The sequence below is a fragment of the Artemia franciscana genome, chromosome 1 (assembly GCF_032884065.1).
Source record: "Artemia franciscana chromosome 1, ASM3288406v1, whole genome shotgun sequence".
NCBI classification, from domain to species: Eukaryota; Metazoa; Arthropoda; class Branchiopoda; order Anostraca; family Artemiidae; genus Artemia; species Artemia franciscana.
The window spans coordinates 30,024,919-30,041,037 of record NC_088863.1 but is presented as its reverse complement, the minus strand read 5'-3'; the positions used below and the strand labels follow the sequence as shown (position 1 = coordinate 30,041,037).

Below are 16,119 nucleotides of genomic sequence, written 5' to 3'. Positions count from 1 at the left end.
CCCAGATGGTCGAATCGGGGAAAACGACTTTATCAAGTCAATTTGTGCAGCTTCCGGACACGCCTACTAATTTTCATTGTCCTAGCACGTTCAGAAGCACCAAACTCGCCAAAGCACTGAACTCCACTTCCTAACTCTCCCAAAGAGAGCGGATCCAGTCCGGTTACGTCAATCACATATCTGCGGAATTTATAAGCGTTTTCTAATATGAGCGTTCTCTTTCCCTCCAACTCCTCCCAATATCAACGGATCCGGTCAGGATTTAAAATAAGAGCTCTGAGACACGATATCCTTCCAAACATCAAATTTCACTAAGATCCCATCACTCCTTCGTAAGTTAAAAACACCTCTTTTGTAATTTTTGCAGAATTAACCCTCTTCCTCCCAGCTCCCCCGAAGAGAGCGAATCCGCTCCAGTTATGTCAATCACGTATCTAGGACTTACGATTATTTTTACCACCAAGTTTCAACCCGATACCTCCACTCTAAACGTTTTCCAAGATTTTAGTCCCCCCCACCACAACTCCCCCCAGTGTCACCGGATCAGGTCGCGTTTTAAAATAAGAGCTCTGAGACACGATATCCTTCCAAACGTCAAATTTCATTAAGATCCAATCGCTCCATCGTAAGTTAAAAATACCTCTTTTTTCTAATTTTTCAGAATTAACCCTCCCCCCTCCCCAACTCTCCTAAAGAGAGTGGATCCGTTCCGGTTATGTCAGTCACGTATCTAGGACTTGTGTTTATTTTTCCCACCAAGTTTCATCCCGATCCTTCCACTCTAAGCGTTTTTCAAGATTTTAGGTTTCCCCCTCAATTTCCTCCAATGTTACCGGATCCAGTCGGGGTTTAAAACAAGAGCTCTGAGACACGATATCCTTCCAAATTTCAAATTTCATTAAGGTCCAATCACTCCTTCGTAAGTTGAAAATACCTCAATTTTCAAATTTTTCAGAATTAGCCCCCCCCCAACTCCCCCAAACAGAGCAGATCCGTTCTGGTTATGTCAATCACGTGTCTAGGACTTCTGCTTATTTTTCCCACACATTTCATCCCGATCCTTCCACTCAAAGCGTTTTCCCCGGATCTGGTCGGGATTTAAAATAAGAGCTCTGAGACACGATATCCTTCCAAAAATTAAATTTTATTAGGATCCCATCACCAGTTCGTAAGTTAAAAATACTTCATTTTTTTCTATTTTTCCGAATTAACCCCCTCTCCAGATGGTCAAATCGGGAAAATGACTATTTCTAATTTATTCTGGTATGGTCCCTGATACGTCTGCCAGATTTCATCGTCCTAGCTTACCTGGAAGTGCCTAAAGTAGCAAAACCGGGAGAGGCCGACTGACAGACCTACAGATTTTGCAATCGCTATATGTCACTTGGTTAATACCAAGTGCCATAAAAAGCCGATACAGAGAGAGATTAGTGCAAATATTGCTAATAATAAGGGTTACTTCCTTTCAGTAACCATTACTTGTATGTATCACTTTCTGAGAACCAAGGACCAGTGAAGCCACTTTAGCGACTTTGAAGTAGTATTGCAAAACCACCTTGCTTTTTTCGAGTTTGCCTTACATGGAAAAATTGGAAATCGCTAATTTTAATTTTATTTGCCACATGTTCATAGAAAATGTTTTACAAACTCCAAGAATATCCGTACCCAATTCAAAAAAAAAAAAAATTACAGTTGCATCTTGCCCGCTCCATCATCCACGACAGTTCCAAAAATATATTTTCTTCATATTTAGGTTTTTATAAACCATTTCATGAGAAAACAAATATGTATTTGGGGGGTCTAAAAAAAGCGTCTGAAATTTCATTATTATCATGGGCTCGGGGTGTTTGGAATGTATTACTAAAAAGGGCTGAATTTCTTTCAAATTCTTCCAGCTTAGATGTAGGGATCACGTGAACTTGACTAACAATTATCGTGTATTGACCTCACGCCAAGGAGTACTCCCCCATGCCTTAAATGGGTCTATTCTCGCGGAAGATATCATGTGATGTCTCTCAATTCTTGTAATGTGAGATAGCGAAAGAATAATAAATGAAGAAAAATAAAAAAGAACCTCAAAGAAGAAAAACACAACTTTTAGATAAAGACAAACAGAAACAGCAATCGTTATAATCAGCAAAAAACATACAGTATAACCACGCACAAGGGTAACCAAATTCTCAACCAATTATTGTGTTGCGAGAGCAACACTTTGGTCTTGTCCCGTTTTTTTTTTTTTTTTTTTTTTTTTTTTTTTTTTTTTCTATGCCGCCGATCTCGGCTTATACCTGGAAACTGGTAAGGGTCTAACCTGTGTGGTTTTTACGGAAAGTGTAGACCTCTGGCCGGATTGATGACTATTGCATTACATTTTGGAAATCTCCGCAGAACTCTTGCCTGGGGCCAAAAAGGATAGTTTTTGCTTGTCCACGAGCCATAGACTATGGTGTGCGAAAGCTCCGTTCTAGCAGACAAGCAGGCAGGCACCACTTTCAAATTGAAGATGGACTAAAATCTAGAAGTACTAAATATATGCGGCAGTTACACGACCCCACAGCCAATATATCTTCTTTGAGTGATGAATATAAAAATTTACAGAAGCAAAAAGCGGCATTTTCCCACGGGTCCGAAAGTGCTGCCGTGATTTCGGCTGGGTTTATAATTTGTTTTTTCGGACTTGGGATTGAGGTAGAGAAATGTTATCAGATTTACCTCTTAAACTTAAAAAGTTCTGTCATTGCTAAAAAAAATTGGAGCTTATCCTTTGCTCCTATCTAAGTGGTGACGTTAAAAAGTTGGCCTATGGCAAAAAAAAATCAACTTTTGAACTAAGACAGATAGATTTTTTTTTCGACAGTAATCGATAGCTCTTGATGAGCTGATCAAAGCATGTGTCATCCATTTTTTGGTACAAAAATTCCTTCACGAGATATACTAGCTTGAAAGTTTCAAGGGGTTGACAACTTCAGTAGTAGGGTACACACTGAGTTCAAAAATAGGCCGATACCAATTGTGAGACAAGTAGAGGACTTGTAAGCAACAGTCGGCTGTTAGACCACAATCATCTTCGGCAATAAGGGGTTTGCAACTTTGGCTAGTTGGTGTACCTATTATTTGTTTCTGGTGTATTTGATGGTAAGACCAATTTGGTTCCAGTGGTAAGACATGCAGGGGACTTGTAAGTAATAATTGTCTGTTAGGCTACAATCATCTTCAGTGAAGAGGGGTTTGTAACTTTTGCTAGTTGGTGTAACCTACCCATACTCACTGTAACCTAGAATTAAGTGTTTACGCAACGGGTACAAACGATAACGTAAAACAACGAGGCAGTTTCGTAATAACTAATAGAGTGTCATTTATGGTATTTTGATCCTGAAAAGTTACGGATAGCTTTATAATACCAACTAGATCATATAAGATACTGTTTCAAGTTTTCATCCGTCACGATGTCTACGATTGATAAGGATAACGTTAAACTGGCTGCAAAGTCAATTAAGTCTCTTCTTTTGGTATTATCGATAGCTCGTGATGAGCTGACAAAAAATTTGTCATAGTAGTTTCTTGATAATTAATATGTCATTTATGGTATTTTGATCCTGAAAAGTTATAGATAGCTTTATAATACCAACTGGATTATATATCTAAGCTTTCATCCGTCACGATGTCTACGATTGAAAAGGATAAAGTTCAACTGGCTGCAAAGTCAATTTAGTTCTTTCTTTCGATTTCTTTTGTTATTGTTGTTTTTTCAACCCTGAGGAATAGCCTTTGATCATGTGATTACTGATCGCGTTTTTCTTTGAACATTACGTTTTAAAGGCTTCGATAGGCTGATATCTTCAGCGTTTAACGGATAGCAAAGAAACAAAACCAAGGTTTTGCTCTCGCATCACTTTATTCGGCGAAGCCGGATAAAGGTTGCCGCAACACTTCACGTTGCTGAGGCAATGTAGGTCTAGTTTCTGTTCGTTTTAAGTTTTAATGCTTCTCCACATTTTCAGTTGAAAAAACTTTTTCGTGTTTATTTTTTCATTGTTTTTTTTTTAATAATGCTAGAAAATCCTGCGCTCCCTTCATGAAAATTTTCTTCCTCCATGATAAATTCCTCCAAGAAAAGCTCCCCCAACATATCCCCCTCCTCTCAACCCCCCCCCCCCCCCCCCAACCATAAAAACCCTCCTGAAAACATTTGCACACTTCCAAATAATCATTACTATATGTAAGCACTGGTCAAAGTTTGTAACTTGTAGCCCCTCCCACGGGGACTGTGGGGTAGTAAATCGTCCCCAAAGACATAGTTATAAGGTTTTTCGACTACGCTGAATAAAATGACTATCTCAGAATTTTGATCCGATGACTTTGGGAAAATAATTAGCGTGGGAGCCTAGGTGCCCTCCCATTTCTTTGGTCACTTAAAAAGGGCACTAGAACTTGATTTCCGTTAGAATGAGCCCTATCGCAAGATTCTAGGACCACTGAGTCGATACGATCACCCCTGGAAAAAAGAACAACAAAAAAAAACAAATAAATAAACACTCATCTGTGATCTGCCTTCTGGCAAAAAATACAAAATTTCACATTTTTGTAGATAGGAGCTTGAAACTTTTACAATAGGGTTCTCTGATACGCTGAATCTGATGGTGTGATTTTCATTAAGATTCTGTTAATCTTAGGGTTGTTTCACCCTATTTTCTAAAATAAGGCAAATTTTTTCAGGCTCGTAACTTTTGATGGGTAAGAATAAACTTGATGAAACTTATATATTTTAAATCAACATTAAAATGCGATTCTTTTGATGTAGCGATTGGTATAAAAATTCTATTTTTTGAGTTTTGGTTACTATTGAGCCGGGTCGCTCCTTACAACAGTTCGTTACAACGAACTGTTAGATAAGCCCAGATAAGCACATAAGTGAAATATTAAAACATTGCATACAGCGATGGCCTGTCAATCAAACTTGCCTGTCAAATACAGTGAGTACAATGAATAAAATAAAAAAAAAAGATGGAGGCATAAGCAAAAACATAAGTACATTATGAAAAACATACACCGATGAATCCAACTGGCCTGTCAGATAAAAATGAAACAAAAAAACTAACATATTAACAATGTAAATGACACATTAATGTGATGCATTACAAATTTCATTTATTTATGATTTCAGCAAGCGCTGGCACAAAGCTCTATAAGAAGAGTATTTGGCAATTTGAGTAATTATCAAATGCTCCACGCTTCAATTGATTTCTTTGGTACTTATAAGGTAGAATAGGAGTGTGGGATTCCGGTAACTCTCCTTATTGGTTTTATGGCAAATCATAAAAAAATTAGAAAATTAAAAAAGGTCTATATATTACAAAACCTCTTTCGGAATATGAAATAATAAAGGTCAATATATTCAGTTAACTGTTTTGCTATCGTCTATAGCCGTGATTCTCAGCGTGGGGAACACGCCCCACCGGTGGGACGTTGGAATATTTTGTTGGGGTGTGGGATCATTTTGGTGGGTCATGGGTAGGACGTTCACCCTTTAGCTGACTATACCAAAGACTGGGTCTTTGGGCAGTTCCTTATTCGAAAAATTCCAGAAGAGTTGTCCATTCACAACATTAATCTGTTTCCCCATGAAAAATCAACCGTTTACAGTTTTATGGACGTTTATCTAAGCAACGGGCATGTAATATTCTTAGACGTTAGTGATATCTTCAGTTGTGAGAAAACACACGTTTTGCATCAAGATGTTCAAACACTAATATTTTTCTTCATCGAATCTTCATTGGCTGTACTAGGAATCAACCAAACACTGGAGTATTTTTATTATTGTTTTAGTCGTACTTTATGCAAGGACAAGGAAATAAGTGAAATTAGGAAGCAAAATAATTGTATAGAAATGTAAAATATAAGTAGGTATTATTATGCAAGATATAGGTGAACATTATAAGAAGTTATTTTCAAGTAAAATATATAAGATACGTAATGCATTATTTTTTGAGTGACAGTAAGTTTGTGTCCTCGTGGGAAAAAACATTATACCAAAAAATATTTACTGCATTAAACTAATGAATTGTTGTTCTTGAAACTTCGCCTTTTAATGGATTTTTAAATCCCTTCAAGTTTAACTGTTTTTACCCTCCCCTCACCCCTTGCTAATGCTTGCATATAGTCCAAGGTTATAAGCAAAAGTTTGTTGTTTTTTATGTGGTTAAGGTTGAACACGGTGGCTAGCCTAGAACAGTAATTTCTGCTGTGAAGCGCCGTCAAAATTTGCAAACTACTATTAAAGGAGTATTCTTCTTCTGATTTGTCTTTTCACACGTTTTCTAGGAAATAATTAAGGCTATTTTAAGCTGCAAAACAACGAAAATTTAGAATTAGTAATAAGAAGCGTCCCTTGCCTTTTTTTTTCTTCTATAGTTTTGCTTTAAATGGCGTCAGCACACCAGGAGGGGGGGATAAACATTTATATGGGGGAGGGTAGCCCCATTCCTACAACTTAACTAAAGCTACTGCTTTAGTGCTAGTTTGTTTTCAACTGACTGCATAAACTGATGACATAGACTATTTGTTGTCAAAATGTCTCAAATAACTAAAAGGCTACCCATTTCCGCCAAGTTCTAGGAAGTGTTGTATAAGCAAAATACGCATTTGTGGGGGAAAAGGAAAGGAAAGGGAAGAAAATGGTTACAAATAGAAAAAAAAGAAACTGTTTATTTTTCTCTTTTTAGAGAAAAATGCTATATCAGTACTATGTTTTTCTGAAAATTGCTGCTTAAAAAAAGTGCTACAGTTGAAACAGCTGTTTACGTGTTGAACACACGTAAAATTATGAATAAAAAATTGGAATATCACGAGGGGGGGAATCAGGATCATAGAAAGGTCTAGGTGGGACATGGCCAAAAATTGGTTGAGAACCACGGGTCTATAGTCTTTCAATACTACTGTGCACAGCTTTTGACGTAAGCTAAAACCTATTGTGACTATAATGGAAATTAAGTGTATTACAGTCTTAGTATTTTATAAAAAAAAGGAACTTTGTATCCTTCTATACTGATCCCTTCTTGCGAATTGGAAATCATATTCTCAGTATTAAGTATATCCTTAAAAATTACGTTCTATTTGCTAGAAACCCGTTGCAAGTACTTATTTTAGTTTTTATTTATATTCTAGACTCCAGAACATGAAAATGATTGATGGTAAACCCGAATACAAAGGTGCTATTGACGTCCTTAGCAGAGTCGTCAAAAATGAAGGCATATTTTCTCTTTGGAAAGGATTCACTCCATATTACGCCCGTTTGGGACCCCATACCGTACTCACATTCATTGTATTGGAAAAGATGAATACAATGTACAGACAGCTAGTGATGGGAGACTATAGCCACCGTAGCAGCGGCCTTTAAATTTACTTTTTTAACCGTTTTCATTGGTTTAGCGTATGTTTAAATATTCTGGTTGCTGCATCTAAAGGTCGCAAGTTCCGAATGCTGAGTTTTAGAAGAGTTTATTTTAACCCTTCCAAAAATTATGATTAAAAAGTCATGTCTGGGGAGGTGTTAAGGATCTTGCAGATACTCTATCCTTCTACATTTTTTTTGTCATAAACACTGATTGTGCGTGGTGTATTGCTACTGCTTTGCCCAATCCAATTATTAATTTTTGGTTGAACCTTATAAGATGAAATAACCATCCCCTGAAGACGATTTAGGTGCCAAACTAAGTTAATTTCCATTCTTTTTTTCCCAAGTACTTCCTCCTTCAGGTAATCAGAACTGGCGTTGTGCCAGCGTGTTTTCTTATAGGTTAACTCTTGGTAATTTTTTAACAAAAAGAGAATCAAGCCTATTCGTGGATAACTAAATAAGTAAAATGACGGCTGGTGCATAAAAATAAGAAAAAATATTGCACAGTCAGTGTTAAGACATAAACTGGCCTTCAAGCATTAATCAATAGGAAGAACATTTAAAAAAATAAATAAAGCTTGTTGATAAATTTTTATTTGGAACTTGTGGCCTTGGAAGGGGCACCATGAATATTGAACCTTATAGATCTTATTGTTATAGCTCAAAGCTCTGTGTTCACTGATCACTTTAAACTTTGTTGTTTTTTTGTTTTTGCTTCTTTTTTTTGAATAGATCCTAAAAATGCTGTTATTGGATGTGTTATTTGTAATTGTTGTGGTTCTTTGCTCTTCGTTTTATCTTTACCTAATTAAGTTATGAACAAATAGGAGGACTCATGTATCAATATTCATTTCAGTACACCTAGCATCGCTATATTCAAAACAAAAGGGTATATCTCAGAACTATTTTGAAAACAATTTGTTATTTTCTTTAGTCCCTTCTAAGGACTCTTGTCCACTGGTTATGTTTGCTGGGACGCATTTACTACGTAGGATTTGAGGAGACCAATTGTGATTGTGACTAAAAATATTTCAGTACGTCTAGCTCAAGGACTACCGAATATGATTTCGTGTAATTCTAAACCAAAATATATCCACATTATTGAGTTATATACTGCAATTGCTTATAAATTTTTCTTTTTTTCTTTACTGCATCCCTTAAAATGACCTTACATTTTTATGTAGGTTAATAATCTTATATTAGCTATAATAGTGAAAGCGTGAGGTTCTGAGTTCCTGTGTAAAATTTTAAACTAGTAAAAATGAACAAAAGTTTTAGAGCCACAAGATTTTTTATAGGTAGTATGTTCCTTCTGGTTGATATATTTGGACTTCTATGATATAGCCAAAACTTGTCGATGTTATTGGTAGTTTTTTGCTTCCTGAGCCAAATCCATTTAACGTCCTTCTGTAAACCAAAGTTCTTTAAAATTAGAATTCAAAACAGGAAAAGTAACTTTGTTTTCTTTAACTATTGATGTTCATGTTTGTAAACGATCTCTATTATCCCATTAGTGTGTCAACAGTCATATTTGACGGACATGTCCTTACTTTTTAATACTTCTTAGTGAAACCAAACATCTCCTGCTCTGCCGAATTAGCTGGACCTTTGTCATTGCTTTCCGACTGCATTTTTCCTAGGACCTTATGGTAGCACAGAGAATTGGTGCTCTGCTTGGAATTAAAAGGCCCAAGGATTAATTCCCGCAGCAGGAAGGTGGGTGAAAAGCTTGCTACTCGTCCTTGTAAAAAAGAAAGAACCAGAAACTGTAACGTCAATTTGACGTCCTAAGCGCCAGCAATGGTTCAGAAGGATCTTTTTGTATTATTTTTGCTAAGGAACCTTTCTGTACTGACGGAAACTCGCCCATGTCGTTCATATACCTGAATCAAATGGCGATCCAACAAGCATGGGCTCATGTAGACGTATTAGCCTCCTCTCCTGCCCTGGGAAAAATTAGGAAAGGGTTTTAATTACACACTTAGTACCTGTACCCAAACGACCTTTTTGACTGTTTATATGGATTGTACCGAATGCGTTGAACGTTTAAATAATTCTTTAAGACTCCCACGGCGTCACCTATAAGTCTTTGTGTGGTATGGAATCCTTAAGAACTGGAAGAAGATACATCTCTTCAGCATGAAAGAGCTGGGTAAATCTCCTCCTCCCATCTTACTTGTTTTTATTGTCGTTATGCTGAAGCGAAGGATCGCTCAATTTAAATAAGATAAATACACTCTTTATAATCTACCTTGAAAAGCATTAAAAAGATAACATTCCATGATAATCTTCAAAAATAGTATTAATCTTAAGTAAACAGTGGAAAGATTGGTGGCTTTGGATTAACATCATGAATTAAGCTCACACAAAGATTTCTGCACTTCGAAATTTTAATTGAAACTTCTATGGCTATGGACGGGGGGGGGGTAGAGCCAAAACCGTCTTACATAATAAAATAAAACAGGGGAATCAAGTGAGACTGATTATGTACTCTTTGTTTTAATTTGATTCTTTCCTTTTTTATTAATCGCCCTTTTTATTATTATAATTTCTTGTTTTTTTTTGGGGGGGGGGATATGTCAAAGACATATTACGACGGTTAAGAACATACAAATAGCAACTCATCTACTATATATCTAAAGTTAAGAAATTGGAGTTCATGATTGGTGTTTGAACAGCTTATTTTAATAAACGATAAAAAATTGCACAGTGTGTAGGACCAAAAGCTTTGGCAAATGAACTGTCATGGAATTTCCCATTGTACTGATTCAAAAGCAAAAGATTATGTAGAATATTAGAGAAGTTATAAGACGTCCTAACCTATATATATATATATATATATATATATATATATATATATATATATATATATATATATATATATATATATATATATATATATATATATATATATATATATATATATATATATATATATATATATATATATATATATATATATATATATATATATATATATATAAATTTGGTGTGTTGGTAAATCCCCCCCTCCCTCCGAAAATAATTCCTAAGGTGTCTTCTGCTGTACTATAAGAGTATATGTGCTAATCTTAGCAAAAATAAACAAATTCGTAAGGAAATATTAAACAGGCTTAAATGTCTTTCTTTGTGTTAATAGTAAGCTCGTGGCCCTCACAAACAGAAGTAGTTTTCTGAACTCCAAGTGAATCTCGAATTAATATAGCTAGCGATCATTTTTATCACCTTATTCCAGAAATAGATTGCGTGCGATGGACAGCATTGTCAATTGGGGAAGATCGTTTATTTCAATTTATATTTAAAACCGCAATGTAGCAACAAAAAAAAAAAAAAAACTCAATGGTTAGAAATACACGATGATTGGAGTCAAAGTATTTACAAATTCCTAGAAAGTTATTTTATAAGAAGAAATTATTTGGACTATTAGGTAGGACTGAGTGAGTCACGTCGAAATTGTTAGGAAATAATAAATCATAGACTTATAATACGAAAATAGATCATTACCATGTAAAACAAATGAAAGACCAGACTGGCGTGTATATGGATGTGGTGTGTTTAACAGAGCTGCCAGTTCCTCGAAAGCTAATCTACTTAGCTTATGACCACAATTGAAGTGACTACATCAATAATTACGCAGGCAAGCCTTTAAAGACGGGCAGTTTGTCTAGAAAACGCCCAAAGAGCGACCTATGTTTGCTGAGTTAGATAGAAAATACATCACTTTAAAAACAAAAGTGGCCTACTTGCGAAATTGAAAGTATAGACATCAAAGCTATTTTGTATTGACGAGATTTGTTTCCTAGTCTCAGCAGGAAACAAAGAAGAAAAGGGCTAAAAATACTAAGAATTTTAACAACTTATTGCAATGGAGAATTCACCTAAATCTCTACTTGTATTCGCATTTATTGATGATTAACTTTCGTTTTTAATATTTAAAGAAGTGCATATTCTTTGAACCAAAAAAAGGTTAATATCCTACTTGGTTTCTACATGTGTGAAATCTAAGTGGCAACTTTCACTAGAAGCAATAAATGTGATTTAAGAAGAAAAAAATGAACAAACAAACAACAGTTTTTATGGCACTTGGTATTAACCAAGTGACATATAGCAATCGCCAATTCTGTCGGTCTGTCTGTCTGTCTGTCGGTCCCGGTTTTGCTACTTTAGGCACTTCCAGGTAAGCTAGGACGATGAAATTTGGCAAGCGTATCAGGGACTGGACCAGATTAAATTATAAATAGTCGTTTTCCCGATTTGACCGTCTGGGGGGAGTGGGGGCCGGTTAATTCGCCAAAAATAGAAAAAATGAAGTATTTTTAACTTATGAGCGGGTGATTGGATCTTAATGAAATTTGATGTTTGGAATGACATTGTGTCTCAGAGCTCTTATTTTAAATCCCGACCGGATTTGATGACATTGGGGGGAGTTGGAAGGGGGAAACCTAAAGTCCCGGTTTTGCTACTTTAGGCACTTCCAGGTAAGCTAGGACGATGAAATTTGGCAAACGTATCAGGGACCGGACCAGATTAAATTAGAAATAGTCATTTTCCCGATTTGACCATCTGGGGGGGGGAGTGGGGGGCCGGTTAATTCGGAAAAAATGAAGTATTTTTAACTTATGAGCGGGTGATTGGATCTTAATGAAATTTGATGTTTGGAATGATATTGTGCCTCAGAGCTCTTATTTTAAATCCCGACCGGATCTGATGACATTGGGGGGAGTTGGAGGGGGAGGGGACTAAAATCCTGGAAAACGTTTAGAGTGGAGGTATCGGGTTGAAACTTGGTGGTAAAAATAATCGTAAGTCCTAGATACGTGATTGACATAACTGGAGCGGATTCGCTCTCTTCGGGGGAGCTGGGAGGAAGAGGGTTAATTCTGCAAAAATTACAAAAGAGGTATTTTTAACTTACGAAGGAGTGATGGGATCTTAGTGAAATTTGATGTTTGGAAGGATATCGTGTCTCAGAGCTCTTATTTTAAATCCTGACCGGATCCGTTGATATTGGGAGGAGTTGGAGGGATTTGAATACTCCCAAAATGAGCCTGAAACCCTTCGAAAACGATGTCAGAAAAAGTCTGAAAACTATCAGTGGCCCGTGACTTTGAAACCATTCATGGTAATGAACGGTGTGTAAATAGCGACCCTGGTGAATAGAAACCGAAATTCTTAAACCAGAATATTGATAATAATTATATCCTAGATAACAAAATTAAGTCTTTGTTTTTGCTGACTGCAAATATACAGAATTCAGGAATTTTAAATGTAATATCAGAAATTGTTGGCATAAGAACATTTGCGTAGCTAAAAAAAAAATATAAATGAAAAAAAAATCTCCCCATAAGAGTACACGATGTTGATGAGAGGTATTTTATATGTCTGAGAACCTTCGAACGAGGTTTCATGCTCCTATTTATAGGAATATGAAATTTCGTAGTTTTTTCGAGAAGGATGGTCACGGATGTATTTAAATTTTTTTCAAGGGGTTACTATACGGAACTAGCGGACATACAACTTCTGGGAAGACTCGTTCAAACGAAAACATAAAGTTTGGTATTCTTTTAAGTAGCAAAAGAGATCGCTTCACAGTAAAGTGCCCAGTTCTACCACTTTGTTCCGCAAAATTAAGCAAAAATTCCATCGGTATATACTCTAAAAAAAAACTTTTGAAAAAATCTCCCGGTTTCAGAGGTCACACTTAGGCCTAGATTTACCAATAAGCCCACAAGGTTCGGACCTAAAGGCGCACAATGCCAGGTGACGTATCAAATTATCACTGAGAGATTTTTTCTTAACAAAACTGGACTGATGAGATTTGTCGTCAAAGTGCCAGGTGTACTCTGCCGCGACACTGCCTGTCAACATAAAAGTTATTTTAAAACAACACAGGAGTTCCGTGGCCACTTATAAACTGTCAGATGCCTCCCAAGAATGACAGCTGAGAGTTTGGCATCACCGCTCTCTTCCATTACTTTTGGCTTATCAGTTGCGTTCTCTTCAGTGCTCCCATAACCCCCAAATTTTCGGGGATTTACTCAAAAATCTCACAAAAATGGAGCGGCAAAAAACGCTTGGGCCTAGAAGTATTAAAGCTTAAATCCCGCCCTGGTCAAGCTGCTGCACAGTAGTTTTTTGTCTGTAAACGCATACAATATAGAATATATACAGTATAAATGGATATAGAACGTTTATATCGTAATATTAGTTGTCATATCGTATTGCAAAGTAGTGCACCAGCTATTATCTTGAAAGTATGATTGTGTCCTTTTAGGGAAGCATCAGCGTGGGGGAAAATTCTAAATTTTCCATTGATATTTTCGCAAATAGGATGGGGGATGCAACCCCAGAACTCATTATATTTGGAGGTAGCCTATATAGTTAAATGCGTAACATGGGTGCTGGAAAGGGCTCCTCTTGTTGTAGATAGTTTTTTTGTTGTTTTTTTTTACAAAAAGTATTGGTTTTTAAATATTGAAGCGTTATGACCAGGATTTGAGAAAAGGGTAAAGAGTCCACGTTTGGCATTGGGTGCCCCATTTAATTGTGTAAAGAAAATAAAAATAAAAACAAAAGCTTATCCTCGTTCTCAAAACAGTCTGATGCAACAGTTAAACTTTAGCGTAAACAGCGCGGGTTGAAGAGAATAACAGATATTTAGGTGATATTTAAAGCATAATTCTGAACATATTACGAAGAAACATAAATTGTACTTAAAAAGTAATCTTTTATTCAATTAAAAGTGAAGAGTGGCATCAAAACTTAAAATGAATAAAAGCTATCCGAAGTGGTCCACCACCGCTCACCTAGCTCAAACTGTTAACAGTAAAGTTATGCTTCTTTAGTTAACGCTTCAATAAGGAATGTTCTATCACAAATGTGACATGATAAAACATTAGAATGTTAGGGAAATAAAAGCTATCATTTATTCGCGCTTATATTAAACAATAAATTGTGCAGTGGAAAATTTTGAAGAATCACTAGTAAAGAAAACACCTGCAATTACTAATTGACTATACTCGCAACATTCAAAAATATTTTTCTCATTAAATCACTTCACTAGCGTGGAGATTCTTGCCCCTCCTCCCTTACCAAAATCCTTGCCTCAAATGATGTAATGGATTTCCAAAAACCTTAGACGGTCTTAAACAGCACATTTGTTAGATTTAATTACTGCCAGAGAACACCTGGGAAAAGTAACTATTAACCTAATTACCTTTAGTTCACGTAGTATTTCAATAAAATGAGGTATTCAAATAGGAAAACCATTGATAATGAAACATGTTAAGTACAATGCATGGATAATTTTAGCTTTCTGTTTGTAGGTAATGCTAGGTAATTTAAAGGATTTTTTTTGCTTATTTGTAAGGTTTTTTAACAAGTGTCTAAAATGTCAGACAGGCACCTATCAAACTCACTGCTTTAGTTAAGTGTCACAGAACAAAGGTCCTCCATATTATTGCAAATAAAACCTTATCAAACACTTGGTGGAAACGAACTGTAAGTAGGAGCGACCCGGCTCAATAGTAACCGATTTGATTCGAACGGAAATCAAAAGTTCTGTCCTTTTTAAGTGATCGAAAAATTAGAGGGCAACCTGGCCCCCTCCAACGCTCTATTTTCCCCAAAGTCACCCGATCAAAATTCTGAGATAGCCATTTTGTTCAGCATAATCGAAAAATCTAATAACTATGTCTGTGAGGATGACTTAATCCCCCACAGTCCCCGGGGAAAGGGCCGCAAATTATGAACTTTGTCCGTTATTTACATGTAGTATTGGTTATTGGGAAGTATAAAGACGTTTTCTGGAGGGATCCTTCTGGTGAGAGGGTTACAGTTACGGGGGAGAGGGTTACGTGAGATGATATTTTCATGGAGAAATTTTTCATAGAAGAAGAGAAATTTCCATGAAGGAGGCACTGGATTTCCTAGCATTATTTAAAAAACGATCAGAAATTAAATAAAAAATCAAGTTTTTTCAACTGAAAGTAAGGAAAAACATTAAAGCTTAAAGCGAACAGAAATTATTACGCATATGAGGGGGTTTGCCCCCTCGTCAATACCTCACTCTTTACGCTGAAGTTTTTTTTAATACTTTAACAAGGACATTTTTATTCTAATTAAACGTCCTTTGTGATTCAGAGGTCATTTTTAAAGAATTGGAACAAAATTCGAACTTTAGCGTAAAGAGCGAGGTATTGACGTGGGAGCGAACCCCCTCATATACGTATTTCTGTTTGTTTTAAGTTTTAATGTTGCTCCTTGCTTTCAGTTAAAAACGCTAGTTGTTGTTTTTTTTTTTTTGTGTGTGTGTGTTTTTTTTTAATCGAACAAAAAGGTGTGCCACTTCTCAACTAACTGTAGGATTTTCCACGCAACGAGGCATGTTAGCAACTTAATATTCGGATATACTCAATTATGCTATCTAAATTCTAAAGTCTACTGAATAAAATATTAAACATACTATTTAATGGATTATTAATTAGTTATCAGTATAGTTGTCGGGGTCATTTCCTGTTACGAAGAAATATATTTTTTTTTATTCATGCTGTTTCAAGATTCATCTGACAAAAATCACTTCTGTAATTGCCTGCAGCGCATTGCTTCAAGCTTATTCTTGTGGTGTGTATTTATGTTGAATGTAGTCACAAAGGGTATTAGTAAGCGATGCTTAGTACACAGAATCACAGAGTGCCCAAATTTGCTCATCAGATGGCATATAC

General features: G+C 36.1%; 2 protein-coding genes across 4 annotated transcripts in view; one reads left to right on the top strand and one right to left on the bottom strand.

Moving 5' to 3' along the window:
* The window catches only part of LOC136028357 (mitochondrial 2-oxoglutarate/malate carrier protein-like), a 58,221-nt gene extending 50,075 nt beyond the window's left edge, over positions 1 to 8,146 (top strand). For all 3 annotated transcript variants that reach the window (XM_065706148.1, XM_065706164.1, XM_065706155.1), the window contains exon 6: positions 7,165 to 8,146. In XM_065706148.1, the coding sequence (XP_065562220.1) occupies positions 7,165 to 7,396 (232 nt within the window). In that variant the 3' untranslated portion in view covers positions 7,397 to 8,146. The remainder of the gene's footprint in view (positions 1 to 7,164) is intronic.
* The window catches only part of LOC136028331 (glyceraldehyde-3-phosphate dehydrogenase-like), a 360,255-nt gene that overhangs the window by 91,479 nt on the left and 252,657 nt on the right, over positions 1 to 16,119 (bottom strand). The gene's annotated exons all lie outside the window — the stretch shown is intronic.